The 19,346-nt window shown below is 34.6% G+C and overlaps 2 protein-coding genes and 1 long non-coding RNA gene across 3 annotated transcripts in view; 1 reads left to right on the forward strand and 2 right to left on the reverse strand.

Annotated features, from left to right (window-relative positions):
• LOC110024297 (non-specific lipid-transfer protein 4.1-like) overlaps nucleotides 1–684 on the reverse strand; it is a 1,377-nt gene extending 693 nt beyond the window's left edge. Inside the window, exon 1 of the mRNA XM_020724177.1 lies at nucleotides 11–684. Within this exon, the coding sequence (XP_020579836.1) occupies nucleotides 11–335 (325 nt within the window). The 5' untranslated portion in view covers nucleotides 336–684. The remainder of the gene's footprint in view (nucleotides 1–10) is intronic.
• A 3,945-nt stretch (nucleotides 685–4,629) lies between these two features.
• LOC110024268 (non-specific lipid-transfer protein-like protein At2g13820) lies at nucleotides 4,630–5,294 on the reverse strand (the record flags this gene model as incomplete). The annotated part of the gene is given in 2 exon segments (XM_020724145.1): nucleotides 4,630–4,775; nucleotides 4,854–5,294. Coding segments are annotated over 2 exon segments (471 nt in total), but the record flags the coding sequence as incomplete, so codon positions are not given.
• Nucleotides 5,295–8,430: 3,136 nt separating this feature from the next.
• Nucleotides 8,431–9,319, forward strand: LOC110024267. Its single transcript, XR_002293981.1, has 2 exons — nucleotides 8,431–8,855; nucleotides 9,052–9,319. It is a non-coding gene; the product is annotated as an uncharacterized LOC110024267 (long non-coding RNA).
• The last annotated feature ends 10,027 nt before the right edge of the window (nucleotides 9,320–19,346 follow it).

Genomic DNA, 19,346 nt, shown 5'->3' on the forward strand with positions numbered 1-19,346 from the left:
TGCTGCATACCGCTGCACTGGTTTACGAGTGGGTTATCAACCTTGCAAGCTCCTGGGAGGGAGAGAGCCTGCGCCTGATTGACAATGGAGCCAAGCTGGGTGGCAGCTGAACTGCCGAGAAAGGAACAGAGGCACAAGCCCTGAGTTTTCACCACAGCAGCCACCTGAGAGCAGCAGGCGTCTGAAGGTGTCGATGAGTTGCTGTTCAAGAAGCTGAGGCATGGAGATAGGCTGCTGATCGCCGGCAAGCACCCCAGCTGAGCTGAAGAAAGGATGAAACACATTGCTGTCACAAGTAGCACAGCAAGGCTCATTTGTAACACTCCGGCAGCCATTGTTAAGGATTTTTAAGTTTTGGCTTGAGAGAGGAAGTTTCGCGACTGATAATTGGGTTTGGAAGGGGGTTTGGGATTTATAGGAATGGTAGTGATGATTCGGCGGATGATCAAACTCTCCAACTCCTTCTGGTTGGTGGTTGCGAGCCGTTGGAGTTGTTTTGAAGTATAATTGTTGGCAATCTGATACAGTTTTGTTGCAGAAGTGAGATCATGTTTTCAGAAAAATGGATTTGTGGCTTGAAATTAGTAATATGTGGGTAAGGAGAAGGGAAGATGATAGAATTTTAATAAGCATTTTCTTCTTTTCGGAGATAGTATGATGGTTCAATTTCATATAACAAGATTCCATACACATTATTTGGATGTTTAAGAGAAATCATGTAATATTGTATGAGAAGAGCTCTTTTGTAGGAATGGGCCCCCGAGATGAAATGCACAGAACAGTTGAGTTGGGACCATGTAATTAAGTGTAAGCGAACTAATTAAGACACTTTGCTTGTATGTGTGAGGTTCTTTTCTGTCTGTTTATTTATTTATACGGTTCAAGAAATTTGAAATAAATTCTTAAAACTAGTGAAATAAATGAACTGGTTTGTGCACCGACACTTTTGTTTATTCATGTTTCTAAATATGATTTAACTCAATTGAAATGATTCCACAGTGCTGATCTTGATTATATCATTACAAGACTTTACTGACTTTTGAATAGCCGAATGTAATATTACATACCGTTAAAGAAGCGGCGGAATACATTAGGGAAGTGGAAGTGATTTGAAGAAGATTAAGAAAAGAAATTTGAAAAAGATTTTAAAAGCTACATCATGTTCAAGCTTGGTCCATGTTAGATAAGAAAATATGTGAATGAGTTTGGATAAGGTTATTTATATATTTTAATTCTATAAATAATAAGGGATTATTTCTCACAATTCAGTCCCATGAGTAACTTCTAAATTTTAAATTGAATGGTGGCAAATTAAGAAGATAGTAATGTTATGCTTCCCAAAAAAAATTATGAAAATATTATTTGGACCGTAATTTTGACTTCATCATAGTGCATTACATAATATCATAATTTACATCAAAATTCGAATCCATATATGTCATGGCAACATTATTCATTTTTTAAGAGCTTATGTGTGACAAAAATATTTGATTGCAAACGATAATTGATATAGTTTCTGAAATTTCATTGGATTGCGCACAAATTTAATAGAAAATTTCAGAGCTCAAGAATGCTCAAACTATAATTCAAAAATCATCAAAAATTAATTTGGAGATCATGAGAATTCTAATTTCAACAAATCTACAATTCAAAATGAAAATTATTATTTATTACATAATTTTGCTAAAAATATGTATATTTGAGTCTAAACAGAGTTAAAAGTTGAGTAAAAAATCAAGCCAAGAACTTGCGAAAATTATTCTTTAATTAAATAGTGAAATCATATTTTGTTTGTAGCATCTCATCGATAGGATTCCAAAATATCAATCATAGTTCATTAAAGCAAATAAATTATAAAAATAAAAAAAAATTAAATTATTAGGTGATCAAGGTCGAACGCTTAACTCATTTCTTATCCATCCAACAGAGAACTAGCTTTTTTACTTCTCTTCTTTTTGTTACTCACTTCTATATAATTTATTTTTATAGTGAGGGTTAGATAAAAATGAAAGATGAATTCATACATAAATATCATAAGACAAGGTAAGGAAAAGATGTTTATAAAAAAATTCGAACTCTTTGCATCAGGATTGAGGTTGAATAATCACACATAAGCTTGGCTAATAAACTAGTTTAGCCAGTTTTAATTTACTATAATCTAGCTTAATTTTAGGACGTACCGATTACATGGGCTACCTATTTAAAACAATTAATTTGATGATTTGACTAAAGTTTAATCAAGCTTATCTTATGTTTGCCTGATTTGAATTTCATTTGATTTGGCTAGAATAAGATAATCCATTTGATCACTCATATGCTTTGGTCATCCAAATGAGATTTGAATAGTTTAGACAATGATTTCATCAATGGTTGAGTCATTTGAATAGTTTGTACAAGTAAATGTATGATACTAATTGAATTATAATCAATTTGATGATGTCTTACTAGCCCAAGTGTTTTTGATACTTAGTCAGGGTGTCAATGTCAACTAGGTGTTCATGGTACCAAGGTGGATAAATCTAGAAAAGAAAAGGGTTTAATGTGAGTTGTATCCAAAGTTGATGTCAATAGAGCTCATATCAGTCATAGTAGTGTATTCCACAACCATTTCCTCCACCAAGCCTAGACCATTTTTTGAAAGCTCGCCATTAATAAACATGCCGAAAAATGATTCTCAATGAAATTGCACTCATTTTGCTTACTTTGTGGAGGAAATCTAAATAAATAAATACTTCAAAGCCTTTGCAATCATTACTAGAGATAAAATTATTGTCCATTTGTAGTCCTAGTTTTCTCTTAGAAAGATGAATCTTTTATCTAAGAAATTTCAAAGTTCTATCAATATCTTTTGATGACACTGAATTTGTGTTGAAAACTTCCTCTACAATTTTCTAGTTTATGAATTGCTATTTGGTTTACTCTTTAAGATGAATAAACTCATTTCAAATCTGTTGCCTAATGCTATTGTTTTTTAAAGATTTTAAAATTAGTTAGTGCATATTTTTAGAGTTGTTATGAATGATCCAACAATTAAATTTTTTATATGTCACATATATAGTACTTATGAAATTTTTTTTTTTTGTCTATTAATAATGTTACATTTTGAATTTGTATATTAATAATGTTAATTGTAACATATTGATGTCATCAACTATCAATTGATCATCTAGCTTGACCTTGGAGAGACATGTTAAAGGATCTTATAGAGTAAACCACATCAATCTCCCTAAACCCTAAACCCTAAACGCTAAGTCTTATAATTTAATATCTTCTTGCTTAAGTAGATCTTATAGGTCCGCTAGATAATCTTTGCTGTGCTTTAGTAAAATTTTTTCCATTAAATATAATGGATCTTATGATTTTTTACATTTTTTTTTTAATTTTCACGTAAAAAATCATGCTATAATAGCCCAAACTCTCATTCATTGAGATATTGTTAGCTTTGGTCTACTGGCTTCCCACTTTTGTCTCATTGGTGTAACTTCCTGGGATGTCACCCATCACATAAGTACTCTACATGAACATGTTTAACATTGAAGATTCTACTAAAAAATTTAGTAGTCACACCAAAAGGTGTCTTAGTTTTTATGTACTAGGACTCATTCTACTTGAGGGGTTTCACAATCTTATGTGTCATGCTCTACTAATCTCTATTTATCAGAATACTTTGTACAATCTTAAGACATTAAAATCCATCATATGATCTTGAATATTTTAAGCTGCAGCAATTGCAATAACAATTGCATAAACCAAATGAATCTGCCATATACATCTGTGCTCAAATGTTTTGACACATTGAATTCATATTCATCATTTTTTTTTTCAACCTTCTGAATTGTAACTTGCCATCTATTTTATGTCAGATGAGCAAGGTCTCACAATTTTATCCAAAACATGAACTCATAAGTCATTCAAATGCCAGTCCATCTCCGCCGTTCTACTAATTCTACTGTTTTAATTGATGATAAATCCGAACTCAGTCTGAGAGAAAAAAGAAACTTTTATTAAAAAAATTTTGAAATCATTTTTTTAAGAAGCATTCTGACTTTGTTCTCTAATCATTCTATCTGAAAAAGAGAAGATCATTTAAACCAACTCTGTAGAATCATAGGTTAGATCTGAAATTTCTAGTTGAGGAGAAGCAAAATTCAGTCCTCATTGAACAATAATCTGATGTATATTATCAAATTTACGATAGAAGGAACTAAGCTCAAAATAGAAGGATAAAATGCATACAGCCTCAGACGAAGAGGCTTCATATTTTATAGACTGCGAATTACAGAAAAACACACATGATTACATAAAATCTAAACTCCAAAAGGCTCAAAACCAGAAGTAAAATATGGACTCAGAAGAAGCTCGCCAGAGATATGCCAAAGATTAAAGCAGAGAAAACTATGGACAAGACCGATTTATTCATCCTTCCATCAGAGGAGTCTCCCTTGGTAGACTTCGACCCGTTCCCTGCATCCGACCGAGCAATTTACAATTTTTTTCAATCAGCCAGTTCGCTCAAAAATCAAAATATTTAAAGTTTAAATCTTTATGATCAAGAGCGCACCTGAGGGGGAAACTGCAGCTAGAGGGGTGTCGCTGGGAGGGGTGTCTGGGAGGGGTGTCGCTGGGAGCGGGAGCGGTGTCGCTGGGAGGGGTGTCGCTGGGAGCGGTGTCGCTGGGTGCCTCGGAAGATGTTGGTGGGTTCGCCAGAGTGCTCGGCTCCGCCTGAGGGGACTCCGTCGGAGAGGATGACAAGGATGACGGCCCACCTCCTATAACTGAAGTAACATATACCAACAAAAATCAGTCTTTTACTTATACAGAAGCGTTTAAAACAGTTTGGAGAAATTGGTTACCTTTGCAGAGGCTAACAGGTGGTGTTTGGATGTTGCAAGCTCCTGGAAGAGCTAAAGCTCGTGTCCTGTTTAAAGCAATGCTTATAATAGGTACTCCTCCATTGATCAATGTGCAGAGGCATTGAGGCTGCGATTGCACGACGTTGCCAAGCTGAGAGCAGCAACTAGAGGAAGCAGTGGAGGAACTGCCGATGATATAATTGAGGCACGGCGAGAGGCCTAGGAGGACTGTGGTGCAGCTTGACTGGCTGGCTGCAGGAATCCAGAATGAAGCCGCAATCACGGCGGTTGCCAGCAGGAAGATCTTCATGGCTCCCTTTTCCATTACTTGTGTCTGAAAGCTTGATAAAGGCCGCAGGGGGGGAGGAGGAGATGGCTGTGGTGGTGATGCTGGTGGAGTTGAGGGATGAGGATGGAGAGCTTATAATGCTGTGCTTTTGAGAGGCTGACATATGGAAATGTAGGTGTGTGTTCTACTTTGGGTGGGTAACCAACTTCTTTCAGATGAAATTTTTCCAGGGAAAAGTAGTTAACCGTTCATTGTGCACAGATACCTGGTCGATTGGAGTTTTTGAATCTTTAATTGGGAAATTTATATACATACCACATAACTCTCATGTATTTACATAGCTAACAACCAAAAATTGATAATTACATTTATTACACTTCGGAGTTTTAAACCTTTGCATGAAAATGTGCATTTTTCTTTTAAGGAAATAATGATGAATTGATGATGGTGGTTTCGATGTGATGTTAAAGAATTGAGTAGTATGTATGTAAATATATGAATGTTTAGAGGGTCATTATGTGAATATATAAGAATTGTGTGGTATGTATATAAATGCCTCTTTTTAATATAGTAGTAGTGCTTTTTGTTTAATACAGAGATTGTATTAATCTATATGTTTGTCATGCATAATTTATGGTGATAGTATTCATTTAATTTATTGGTCAATTATTCTCAATTGACGTTTATGATATTTAATAGTATTTGATAAGATGTATCAAAGCTTAAAGTATGATAGATATCAAGTTTAGGTGGCTCTCACCACCAATTATATGGATAGAGTGTTATAAAATATTAAATGTGACATCTTTGTTTAATACAGACATAAATATACCTATATAAAAGTAAGAGAAAATAGCAATACTAAAACTATAATAAATAGAATATTCTAAATAATGAGAATATATCAAAAGTAAATGATATCTTTTTCTATTGTAAGTATTAACCACATATGATAATAATAATATAACAACATAATAACTCTAATAACTTTAATATAGATGGCAGTTTGATGATATAATTGATACATTATAATTATTGAAAAAACTCTTTTTAATGAAAGTGATAACAACAAGAGGATTTTGATGTGCTACAAGATGTTTAGGATACACATATATATATGAGGTTGGCAAATAATCACACATTGGAAGTGAAACAAGAATTCATGTTGCATTGGAAAATTTAACAATTATATTGCATTATACTAAATCACTTTGGTTGATATGAAGTATATTTCACCTAATTATTGAAATACACAATAAAATTTCATCCCATATTTTAGTATTGGACAATGTTTCAATCTTATGATCATGGATAGAGGTAATTCTCCCAATGTATTTTTACTTAAACATGATTATTTATGGCAAGATTGTTAATTCCTTAAAAAAAAAATTGGTATAGTTCTTCAAATTTTGTTTAATTGAGCAAAAAAATTGATAAAAAATTCACTAGTTAATGAAACTTAAATTAAGATATTAAAAACTTCAAAATTTAATTGTATGATCATACAAACTCTAATATTATTAAATATATAAATGACTATCTCTCAGGACGAACCTTTCAATACCAAAAACATTCAACATTGAGCTTAAATAAAGAAACAAAAAAAAAAAATGAGATGTGAGAATATAATAAAAATTATAAATAATATTTGAAGTCAAATTCTAATTTTATGCACCCATATTTGAAATTAGTGCCATATTAAGAACTAAAAAAATTTAAAATTTGAGTTCCTTCAGACCTAAATGATAGAAAAAAATGAGAGCTACCTAAAGTTCACTACAAATTTTGCACTTCTTTCCATAAATAATTCAATAACAAGCCCATATTCATCATTGATGAATAGCACCATCACTACCCCTCTGGTACCACACTGCCATCAAGTTTGTTTTTGAAAAACTCTCATGAGCAAACATATTGGGCCTATTAATTGCGTTAAAGCTGCTTAGATATCTTGCAGTTTATGTAGAAAATCTAAATTTTTGATTTTTCTAAAATCTTTGCAACATTTACAAGTCATGGGGTCATTGTTGACCTCACTTTTGGTTGATGTTTAGTTTTCTCTTCTTTAGTAGCCTAGGGTCTCGCCATAAGACTTTTATGTCGACTATTCCTAGAAAACTAGAAAATAAAACCTCACCATTAGAAACTCTAAACTCTTTTGTGCTCAACTTGAAATTTCATATACTGGTCCTAATATCTAGCACTTAGTAGGTGGGACCATTATAAAGGAAGCTCAAGGGGAGTCTCAATATGACTGTTTGGTCTTAGGGTTGACATTGGATGTTGGTATGGAGCAAGTTCACTCACTTGCACTCACTTTCACTCTCATTCACTCCCATTCACTCCCATTCACTCATGACCCCAAACCCAAACTTGTTGACTTTCATTCTTTGATCCTTTGGGAGACTCATGTAGATGGTCCCCTAGACCCGCTAGCCATAAGCTGAGGTTTAGATAAGACCAGCACATAGAGGACCCAAATGGAGATTCCATTGGTCCGTGACTCAAATCAGGATGGTTGACACCTCAATTTCACCAAATTACCCAACCCAACCTTTTGTCCCCAAAACCAACTTGAACCCTTCAATTAAACTCAATTTGATCCCAATTTTCCCCAATTTCAATTCTAACTCAAATTCATTTTTCAAATGATCAATTCAAACTAAATCTCAACCTAATTGACCCGTACTTTGAGCCCAATCTCAACTTAAATCCAAAACCCCAATTTTGTCCCAATTTAGCCATGTCTCCAAATGTCATCAAATCGAATGCCCAAATCCCAAAATTGGCACCCAATTTCACCCAATTTATGTTGAGAATCAATTTATGTTGAGAATTCTTTATGACATTCCTCTAGACCATTTTGAACCATCAATCTATACCTAACCCAATCTTTGTCTAACCCAAACCCAAGTCTAACCCAACACCCCAAAATTGACTAAGTGACAAAAATCCACCAAATTGAATTCCCAAATCTCAAAATCACTTCAAATCTTTTCTAAACCATTCATGACAACCATCTACACCATCTCTATCAATTGAGCTCAAACTAAGATTTTGACGAAAATTGAATTTTAACGTTTTTTTAAACTGATAATCGACGAAGTTGTCCGGACGATCCCGAATGATGAAACAGACAGCTCCGACGAGTCCGGAACTTCGAAACAATCTAGAGAGAACACCCACTTTGATGTGGTTCCGTGCACACACCAATTAGAGAATTTTGAGTATTAAAAATTATATAATTTTTTTTTTCACTTAAATCCCTAATCCTAAATTTCTAAATCCCTAAAAAAATATATCTCTTGCACGCCCGACAGATCCTCCGTGAATCCATCCCTTATCTTTTGCCCTCCTCAAGCCGCCCGCATGGAAGATCTCCTCCTTCTCTTCCCTCTAATCGCACGCTTGAGCCTTATCGCCTGGCTCACGTGACAGGGGGATTGGATCTCATTTTTGCACATTCTCCCCCATCTCCTTCTCCTGCGCACATACCCTGCCCCTCTCTGTGGCATTTTGACGCCTTTCTCTCCCGCCTCCCTCAACTTTGGTTCACCACAGGTAAGCAAGGAAGGCCTCCTCCTCCATCTTTGCCTATAAAAACCCCATCTGGGGGGTCTTTAGGGTTGGCCGAAAATTTTAGAGAGGGTGGAGGTGCTGCCGGATTGCTCCTAGACCTACTTTTGCTTCTCTTGTGTGCTCTACGCCAATTGGTAATTTCTTCCCTCTCTCTGTTTTCTCGGTTTATTCGATACTCCATGTCCAGTTTTGCTTGATACTACTGTAGCTTGCCCCTCAGCCCGACATATTTGGTTGTCGGGCTCGGCATCCATGTAGGTTTATTTGATATGCTTACTTGCTTAGTTGTGTGTCTATTTCTTGCTCCTTCCTTTGTTAATGGCATTGCAGGTTAAAAAAAAAAGGGAGAGGAAAGTGGGGGAATGTTTCGGTTAGCCTTGGTATGAGGAGAGCTTGCTAGGGATTGTTACTTTGCCCTCGGTCCATTAACTTCTGAGCTTTGATGTTTATCTTTTAATACTTCGTATTTGTAATTGTATCCTAGCATGTGAAAGTAAAGGGAGTGGAATTGGTTAGTTGGGTTTTATGTTGGGATGTTTATTTGGAAGCTCTTATTGTAATCCATCTTCCATCTATTTCATTGCTTTACTATTGCATATGTGAAAGAACTTGCATCGGTTAGGGGTTATACAAAGGTTGGAAGTCTTGATATTTATGTTTTGCAAAATATGAAACATCTAAGTGACATATTTGTAAAATCCGAAATATTTGGGTGGGCACATTTACAAAATTTGAAAACTTTGGAAGCTTTGGATTTCGTTTTGGGGGATCGGTTTGGCTCCCCGTGGCTACCTTCTTTGCTCAAACGTTGGATGAAATTTAAATTTTGGGACTCATTTTAGGGGCTCGGTTTAGCTCCATTGCTATGGTTTACCTATTCGAAATGCATACTGGATAAAATGTTGATTTGGGGCCAGTTTTGATGGCTCGGTTTTGGCTTCCTACTACTCTCTTGTTCAAATAGATGCTAGAAGTAAGTTTTTGGGTGTTTTGGGAATGTTGGCTTTGGGGGTGATTTACCGCATTTCTCTATTTCCTGTTATTTACCCCTTTGTTGGGCTCGGTCTTACCTTTGGGTTGGCCTTGTTTTGAATGTGTATCGGGCTTGGTCTGTTTTGGCTTGGCTGGATCCTATTTCCAGCAAAATATATGTTTGGGGTTTGGGCTTCGATGTGCCCCTTATTTTGGTATTTGATCGACTCGGTTTTAGAGTCTAGTGTGGCCCTGCTTTGACTTGTGATGTGGTTCAGCTTTAACTTTGATTGGGCCCTATTTTTGTGTGATATGTGCCTCAATTTGGGGCTTGATTTTCGGGCTTTATATTACTGCCCCTGCCCGTGAACCTTGGTGGATGTTGGCATTAGGTTTGGTGGCTTCTCTTTAGTGCCCTTGCCCGTGAGCTTTGTTTGGTGGCTCCCCTGTTGTTCCCTTTACTTGAAACATGTGTGGATGATTTTATTTAATTTTTTTTTAGCCTTTTGAGGAGCTCTTAATGCTTGCTATGCGGTTACTAGTCCCACTTGAAAAATCTGTTGGGCCTTTTTGTGAGCTTTGGGGGCTGCAACCCTTACTTGAGAGCCACTTTAAGGTGGCGTTGTCTTTTTTTGTTGTCCCTTGCTGCCCGTGGCCGAGAGCCTCCTGTTGGTCAGTTCCCTCGTGCACCTATTTGGCGGCTCCTTATTGTCCTGGTCGCAAGCACTTGTATGGATTCCTTGTGTGGTATTGGGTTCATTTGACATTGGAAACTTCTAGTTTGATATGGAATTGAATGTCTTGAGGATGGTGAAATGGAATTTGTCAATTCTTGGTGTTTGAAAGGATTTGAATGTCCCCCTTTGAAGAATGATCTATGAAATGTTTGAAATGGTTATGGAGCCCAATTCTACGGGCAGGATTGATTACAATATAAAAAAAGGGAGAAAAGAAAAAGAGGCAGATCTTTTGATGTTGGGAGAATTTAGAAATAGATTGGAGGTTTCTGGATTGTCTCTTTTGGAGATGTTTCATGGCTAGCTTGGAGGAGTGTGCTCCACTTCTTTACCTATTCGAGAATGCCTCGCCAGTTGGATATTTTAGGCTAACCCTCCTGCCACTCTGGCTTTTCTTTTCTAAATTAGTTTTGGAGGTGGTTTAGTCTCCTTTCTTTAAGTTTCTTGCTTTTTGGTTTGTTTTCCTAGCTTCTTGGTTTAGGTTTTTGGTTCTTATGCCTGAAGCATAAGTGCACATATATAGTGTTTTTGCTATATATGAACCATTAAGCAAGGTCGCAAGTAGGTCGGTTTTATTTTGGGGCTTGGGGCGGTGATGACAAATGCACATTGGTGGTAGAGAGGAATGATATTCCATCCTTCGGCATCAGGACCCAATCCAAAGACCTGGTGAACCGTAGGACGATAATATCATTCACCGACACAAGACTAGTGGGGGACCCGCGCCTTCTTAGGTTGTTGCTGATCCTATGCCCGATGACGTGATCGACTCATGTACAATCATGATTTTCACGATAAGAACATATACAATATTTATAAAAAATATTTTCACAACAAACAAAATTGATATAACTTTCTTTTTGTATGCCTGAAATCCATGTGCATGCTAAAATACATTTAAAATATATTGTAGTTGGTTGTCCACTTGTCAATTACTGATACCTGGCTAAAGAGTACCTTACTAAGTTATGTTTAGTACACTCTTCTAGTTGAGTGACGGGCTCTATACATTTGGGTGACCGATAGTAGCCTTCGACGTCTCTCAAATATAAATATATAGTATGTAAGCTTAGCCCCGACCCGAGTGCTTGCAGTATTCTCTCTTTTGATTTTTCGTGTGATTTTATTGGAGCTTTTAATAAAGCACACGTGGTCTTTTTCCGGGATCTTCCCGGGTTTTTGATGACTTTCTTTGAGTTGTTATTCACTATTTTTCTTGAGTTTTCCATCATAGGTCATTTGCCGTTTTTCTCTCGAGTTTTTCAGGTGGCGAGTTTTTCAGGTGGTGTTTCTTTTGTTGCTCACTTTTATTTATACAATGCATGCTAGTTTGTTTCTTAAATTTTGTCACTATACTCATACCTGCTACACCAATCACACTTAAAGGAGCAGTGAACCTCCTAGGTATACAAGTTTGTTTTACATTTTCAGCGCTTTACTTTACAACATACCGTACTGTTCTTGTCTACTGTACATTCTACTGCTTTCTTATACTGCATGTTTTACTGCTCCTATGCATACTGTGTTGGCACTGTTTTCCTTTGTTATACCTGCCAATATTTCTTTTACACACTATGCCTTAGAGTAGGAGACCATTAGATGGTTTTATAGGAGGTACCCGACAGCAGATCGTTGACTCAACAATTACATGTATACTTAAAATTAACATCGAACTAAAAGGTGCTACGATGGGAAATTCAGAGTTAGCATTGTTGGCAGCACGACCATCTTCAACAACAAAACATGTGTACATCAGCTAAACCACTCATTAGAATTAAACAACAAGCCATAGAATTTTGAGGTTATTTACCTAGCGCAACATAAATCATCAACTTCTCTTTAGGACTTTGTACAACTCTGTTGTACAATCTAAGTTTTAACTCGTCTTAGGATTCCGAGGTTGTTGTTCGTCACGACCTAAATCCTCATATCTTCCAGGCTGTTTGTGTGAGTGTTTCACATAAATGTAAGCCCTAATTAATAAAATTTGCAGGATAAAACAATTAAATAATTTCTCCTCGAAATTGAGGCCAAACAATAGGGTAGCTTGGGAAGTCACCGAGGTTCTCCTCCGGATCTATGACATGTCCTAGTTCTTCCTTCTTTGGATTTTACAAAAAATGTTTCAAATTTGAGTTATTCCCCTTTCACACATTTTTATCTGATCTCGTTGAAAAGTCTTATCCTTTTGAGATTTTTGAAGATAATATTCTCTGATTTTTATCAAGAGTCTTCTTAGGTGACTTTGATTATCTAAGATATAATTAACTATATGGGTTTGCCCTTATAAGAAGCTTTTCGAACCCAGCTTAATATAATCCCTATTTAATTCTTTGTATTAAATAGGGGAACTTGTCGGCTTATAAATAAAATGGTTTTTGCAGACCAAACGGTTGTCATATATTTCTTAATTTATTCGATCGAGTCTCACCCTCAAGTCTTGTGTTTATCTTTTGGGATAAATACGTGACTTGAGGTGTAGTGTTCTTTCATGTAAACTATGAAAGATATGATATCAGTTTGATTTTATATTTTTCTAAATATATATATATATATGTAAATTAAATGTTTTTCCGAAGCAGACGACGATATTTTGATTCCGACGACCGACAGCTTCCAACGGGCAACTCCTTAACTAAAATAGTGCAGGCAACCATGCATCACCAAGATTCACCTTTAGGAATTATTTTAGATAACTAAATAATTAGTTTTTTTTTTTTTTTATCTATCAACTTCATTAGACTCTTGGGTTTGAAAAATTTTAAATGGTATCCTATGCTCACCGGTTAAGTGTATCACTATCATCAAATGTTAGTCAACTGTTGAAAGCAATCATCGTCTCAGTAGGCCCAATAAATCAAACTGGGACAATGTCAAATAGTTATTCTCTAATGTTTGGTTGTTAGATTTATGACATAAATTTTGCAGATTATTGTATATGAGGGGGGAAAATAGCTTTCTCCAAATCTATAAATTTATCATAATTCTACACATTAAAGATTAATTCAACATATTAGTATGCTCACTAGCATTATGACAGAAGTTTAGCCTTGGTGGAGTGGTTTATGTCATAAAATAAAATTTAAAAAACTTCTATGTGGTATAAGAAGAAATCACATTTCATAAAAAGGCAGGTAAAATGCCAAGAAAACTTAACTAGATCTAATTTGACCTAGTTTTATGTGAGAGCATTAAGATGAATTTTGGATAGGTTAATGTGAGAGATTTTAGTGGAAAGTTTGTTGACATGGGCACGGATGCCAGAGCAAGATTTTCATAGAAAAAATAAAAAAAAATAAAATTGCTAAGATAAACAAAACCATTCACTATAATAATAGGACATGGAAGATCTCCAAATCCTCACCTTAGTGGGCATGCAACCATGCATCCAAGCTTTGGGTTTGTTTGGGGCAGCTGCAGCTTGTTGAATAGTCTGTTGATAAACTGATTAAAAATAATTTGCTGATAAGTTAGTTGCGGTGACTATTGAAAATTTTTATTTTCATGAAAAAGCCAAACCGTTGCCAGAAAGCTGTCACTGCACCTAGATAGATGCGTTGTGAAAACGTTGCTTTCAGTGTTTTCAAAACGCATAAGCTGTCAAAACGCAGTTTACCCAAACAATTTAGGTGCGTTTTCAGAACGTCACCGCACCAAATAAGCTGCCCCAAACAAATCTTTTGAAAGAAACCCCAAAATTTTCTTAATAAATAAATTGGCCTAACACAAATTTAATACAAGTTAGGAAAAAAAAAGGAAAATTAAAGAAAGAGGGGCAACCCCTTTGTTTTTTCAATGAGGGGGGTGACCCTAATGCTATGCGAAATCCTAAAAACTTATGAAATAAATTTAATAAATTAACAATCATTAAATTAATTTTTCCTTTCATGATTCTTCATAATGTTCCACCATAATTTTAAAGTGCAAATTCTAATAAAGTTTAAATTTTCAATTCTATCAAATGGTCCACATACACAAGTAAAATGTCAATATAGTCTTTCATAATAAATAAAATTACAATATATGTCCAAAAACGAAAATTTAACTCCCATATAACATGGGATTTTCTATGCTTGTGGCTATGCTAATTATTCTCTTGCGCTAACTGCTTAAAATTGGTCCAACTTCTTCATGTGTTGTGTCAAAGAAGGTGATTATGTTATTGTCTTCCCTAAGAGAGTATTTGAAATGTACATTATGTCATGCTTGACAAGTGAAGTGGAGTCTTATACGCATTTTTCTTTGCATGGTGGGGCAAAACTTATATGTGAGGTTCGCAATGAAGTAGATAATTTGATTGTGTTTAATATTTGTGTAGAGGACACTCGTACATACTTTTTTTAGCGTGATGGGAAAATCTTATGGTATTTAGTTTCTGTGTAGATGAACCAATACACATTTTTTTTTAGTGTGATGGGATGAAGACTTCAGTCGTGGTGCAAACCACTCATACATGTCTTTCTTTGCATGGTAGGCAGACCTTTCCCACGGAAGGGTACAAAATTCCATCTAAATAGTTCTTACAATGTATAATAAAATCAATTCAAATTACAATAAAAAAAGTTTGAAAATTTACAAATTTGAGGCTTATATTTATTAAAAAAAAAAAAAAGAGAAAAAAAGAATTAAATAAAATAAAGTCCACATAATTTTTATAATAGACCTGACAACTTGTCAAAGAGCTCGAATGAAATTTATGATAAGCATGTTAGCTCATTTAAAGGCAAAAGAGGCATTATATTAACTAATCAAAGACTTTCGAGGCATAGACTTACTTATGGGGGTTCACTTGAGTACTTTAAGTGAAATCTGAGTGTGATAGAGATGCACAATTTCAAAATATACAATCAAAATTATTTTTTGCATACACATATCATTCTCGGATCTGCACCCCTGTTGTAATAGCAGGCAAAAGGTAAATTTTAGGACCCTAGTACGAACCTTGCACGCTCAAGGGACTTGACGACTAATCAACGAGTTCAAATGAAACATATAATAAACTCAGTAATTTATCTATAAATGTAAATGAGGCATTAAAAAAGTGCCCACACCAGATTTATAATGGACTCACGACTCGTCAACAAGCTCAAATGAACCATGTGGTAAATCACATTAGCTCATCTATAAATGCAAATGAGACATTTTATTAGCTAATCAAAGAGCTAGAATCATGCACCGCTATTACGGGTGTTCACTTTATCACATAAACAAAATCATAGTGTGGGAGAGATGCATAACTTCAAATATACAATCAAAGTGTAGAATGTCATATATTGTCACCAGATTTGCAATCCTTTTTCACTAGCGGACAGAAGGCAAAACTAAACACTTGAATGAAATTTTTGCACAATTTAAAGGTAATGTATTCATGCAAATAACAATAAAATCCCCTAAAGTTAGTTCAAATTTAAAATTCTTAATACTAGCATGTCGCATTTGCTCCTTCGCTTGTCTCAAGTCTCTTAATTTTAAAGGTATGAGAATGCTGCTTGGGTTAGTTGCGTGTCTATGTTAAAAATAATATTTATCTCTAGAAATATGCATGTGTTTTAAAACTACAAAATACATCCAATTTCCAAAGGCAACTTAAAAATTGAATCACCTATAATCACAAATGGAACATCTTTCTTATAGGAGAAGGTCGTAAGTCCCACACCTTAGTCTGATCTCTTCTCCAAAATACTGTAGTTGAAAAGACTCAACCCCCATTGGGGCAATTCGATACTTTTTCTAATATGGACTATAGCTAAGAGGACCAATCATTTTTGAATGCTTAAGTAAATAAATCTAATAAACAAACTAAAATAAGAATTTCAAAATCCTTGATGAAAAGTATACTCATTGCACTTTTCAACAGGTTGGGTTTATCTAAGATTTAAGGTAATTTTACATAATAAAATAAAAAAAATACATAAAATCAAATCCCTAAAAAGATAAAGAACGATAATCACAACTGTTTTTCGTAATCGTTTGTTGGGGTGAACAAATCTAATATTGACTCAAGATCACGTATAATCAAATGTCACATCAATTATACTCCTAAATTTAAACTCAAAAAAGCTTAGTGTCAATAAGGAAGTGGCATGAGTCATTTGTTTGTGTAATTTGGCCAATAGGCACCACATAAAAGGCAGTTTTGTCATGAGCCCTGTGATCAAATGGTTCGGCCAATATGCTACATTAAGTAATTCAGCCAATGGACTCTATTGTAAAATGATCACAGTTGTAGCTTGTATGTTTCTCAATGGTATTTTGCTCTTTTGTGTTATGAGTCATAGGGTATATTTAATAGGACACTCAACCCTCTATCAACTAAGGTCAACTTAGTTTAGTCTCCTAAAATAAATATCAGCCCAGGTATACAAGATTCCCTTGCATAAAGCAACTCATAGTTGTTAACACTGATTCTTTGCCACGTTGGTCGACTACCTCCTTTGACTAAATTAATCAAAGTCCACGATGCCTCGAGATGATGGAATTATCAGATCTTGATCGAGTGTGTCATCATTTCTCCTGCCATTCATTCTTAAACTCATAGTGATTGGTGATTTCATAAATTTAAAATATTAAATATGCTGCTACTATATGCTGATCAATCGACTCCTTAATGACTAGTCTTAATCGAAAGTGATCTCCCATTATCGAGAGGGTAATTAACCATGGGGGCTTGAGTTGATGGGAAATCGCAAGCTCTATATCTTAAATTAGGGCTGTAAACGAGCCGAGCTTGAGCGAGCCCAGGCCCGGCTCGTGTTCGGCTCGCTCGAATCTGACTCGTGTTCGAAATCGGCTCGTGTTCGAAATCGCTCGTGAACAGTGTGTTCGTGTTCGGCTCGAATTACATTTTCATGTTCGTGTTCGGCTCGTGTTCGGCTCGAAAATGGTTCGTTAGAATATAAAATTATTTAATAAATATTATTTTTTAAAAAAAATAATAATTTTGTATAAAAATATTTGAAGGACAAATTTCATACAAAAATTCAGAAATTTATTAACTTAAAAAATAATGAATTCAAAAAACTTTACAAAATTAATTACACCTGTTTTTTATAAGAATATTAACATTATTTGACAAAAGCTTAAAAAATAAGAATCAATTTATTACAAATTTTAAAATGTACAAACTAAACAAGAGTAAAAAAAATACAAATAAAATTTTAAAATAAAAATCTAAATCTAAAAATAATTGTATTGAACATTTAAGTCTTCTTATGTTTTACATACAACTCAATCTCAAATAACTAAAACTAATTTCTGCGCATTATAACTTCATGAAACTGTTAGTCCAACACGAGCTCTTGAACTGGTGCTGCTGAAGCATCTCAAATACTTCTCCAACTTTGATGACGAGCTCTTGAGGAACCTGGTGGCCATCCTTACCAAAAAGCGCATAGCTGCATGAAGCATCTTAATACTTAAAAAAAATAAATAATTAAAAAAAAAGGAAAACCAAGATGATAAACTGCTAAAAAAAAAGATGCATTTACATGGAGTTAAAGAAAAAAGAATATAGTAAACATTAAGAATTAAAAATGAAGAATTTAGACTAAAGGCCAGTAACAAATATTGCAGTCTCTCCCTCATATACAATTCTGCAATTAGCAAAAACCTTTAAATACGTGCAAGGCCAGTAACAAATGTCAATACAAGACAAAATGGGCAAGTAAAGTTTACTGGCAAAATCATAGTAATATAATATAACAAACTTTAAAGCAAATGAAGACCTAACAGAAATGAGCATGGTAATTTACGAAACATGAGAACATGAAAAGAAGGAATCCACAATGATAAGCAAGTAACCTTTAAAATAATAAAAAAAAGACAAATTTACATAAGTAGCACACAATTCTTATGTATTTATATATCTCACACCTAAACTTTTATATTTATACACACAGCATTTTGATGCTTTAAACCTACTAATGAAAAGGTGTATTTAACTTTTAAAAGTGGTGATAGTGCTACTTTTTATGTGATGTGTGTAAATATGAAATTTAGGTTGAGATATGTAAATACATAAGAACTGTGTGCTCTGTATGTAAACGCACCTTACAAAAACAGACTGTTTTTTGAAATTATGCATTTGATATATTATAGATCGTCATAACGCAGTAACAACACTACAGACGCCATCAAATGACCAAGACAATTTAAGGAACAAAAGAATATTGAAAGAATGAATCCATCGTGAGGAACAAATCACTTCAAAATTTATAAGAGATAGACCATTCCTTGAAATGATACATTTAACATAGCACAACCTTCATAACACACAATAAACACTATAAAAACCTCGGTATCTAGATATACATTTAGAAAAAACCCATAATGCTTAAAACTACCAGAAAGGTTAATGTTATAATCCTTTATGCCATCCAGAAAAAAAAATATAGTAAACATTAAGAATTAAAAATGAAAAATTTAGACTAAAGGTTTTAAGTACCTCTCAAGGCCATGGTCATACAGAATAGAGTTGTCACCACTAGTGCGATATAGCTTCAATCCTAACAACTGAATAAATGGAGCCAAGGAGTTCTCATTACAAACACCGTGAAGCCTGAATGGATTATGGACATATAGAAAACACTTAGGCTCAATGAAGGTAGAAACTTGTGTAATTAAAAAAATTAATGATAATTTGACTGAAGTACAAATACGAGCAAATTCCACTTCTAGAATATCAAAATCAGTAAATGCGATTGGGATCAGACTCTAAAAGTTTGGGTGAGTCATCCTTACCAAAAAGTTTCTTTATGTGATGCATATAAAGAAATTGTTGCTGGATGAGTCATCTTCTTCTAATGAGTTTAACAGAAATATGGCTTTAGCAATGAGAGGTAAATTTGATAAATATTGGGGTGAATGTAATCTCTTAATGTCTATCGCAGCTGTTTTAGACCCTCGCTTGAAAATTAA

Source organism: Phalaenopsis equestris, unplaced genomic scaffold, assembly GCF_001263595.1.
Source record: "Phalaenopsis equestris unplaced genomic scaffold, ASM126359v1 Scaffold000251, whole genome shotgun sequence".
Classification (NCBI taxonomy): Eukaryota; Viridiplantae; Streptophyta; class Magnoliopsida; order Asparagales; family Orchidaceae; genus Phalaenopsis; species Phalaenopsis equestris.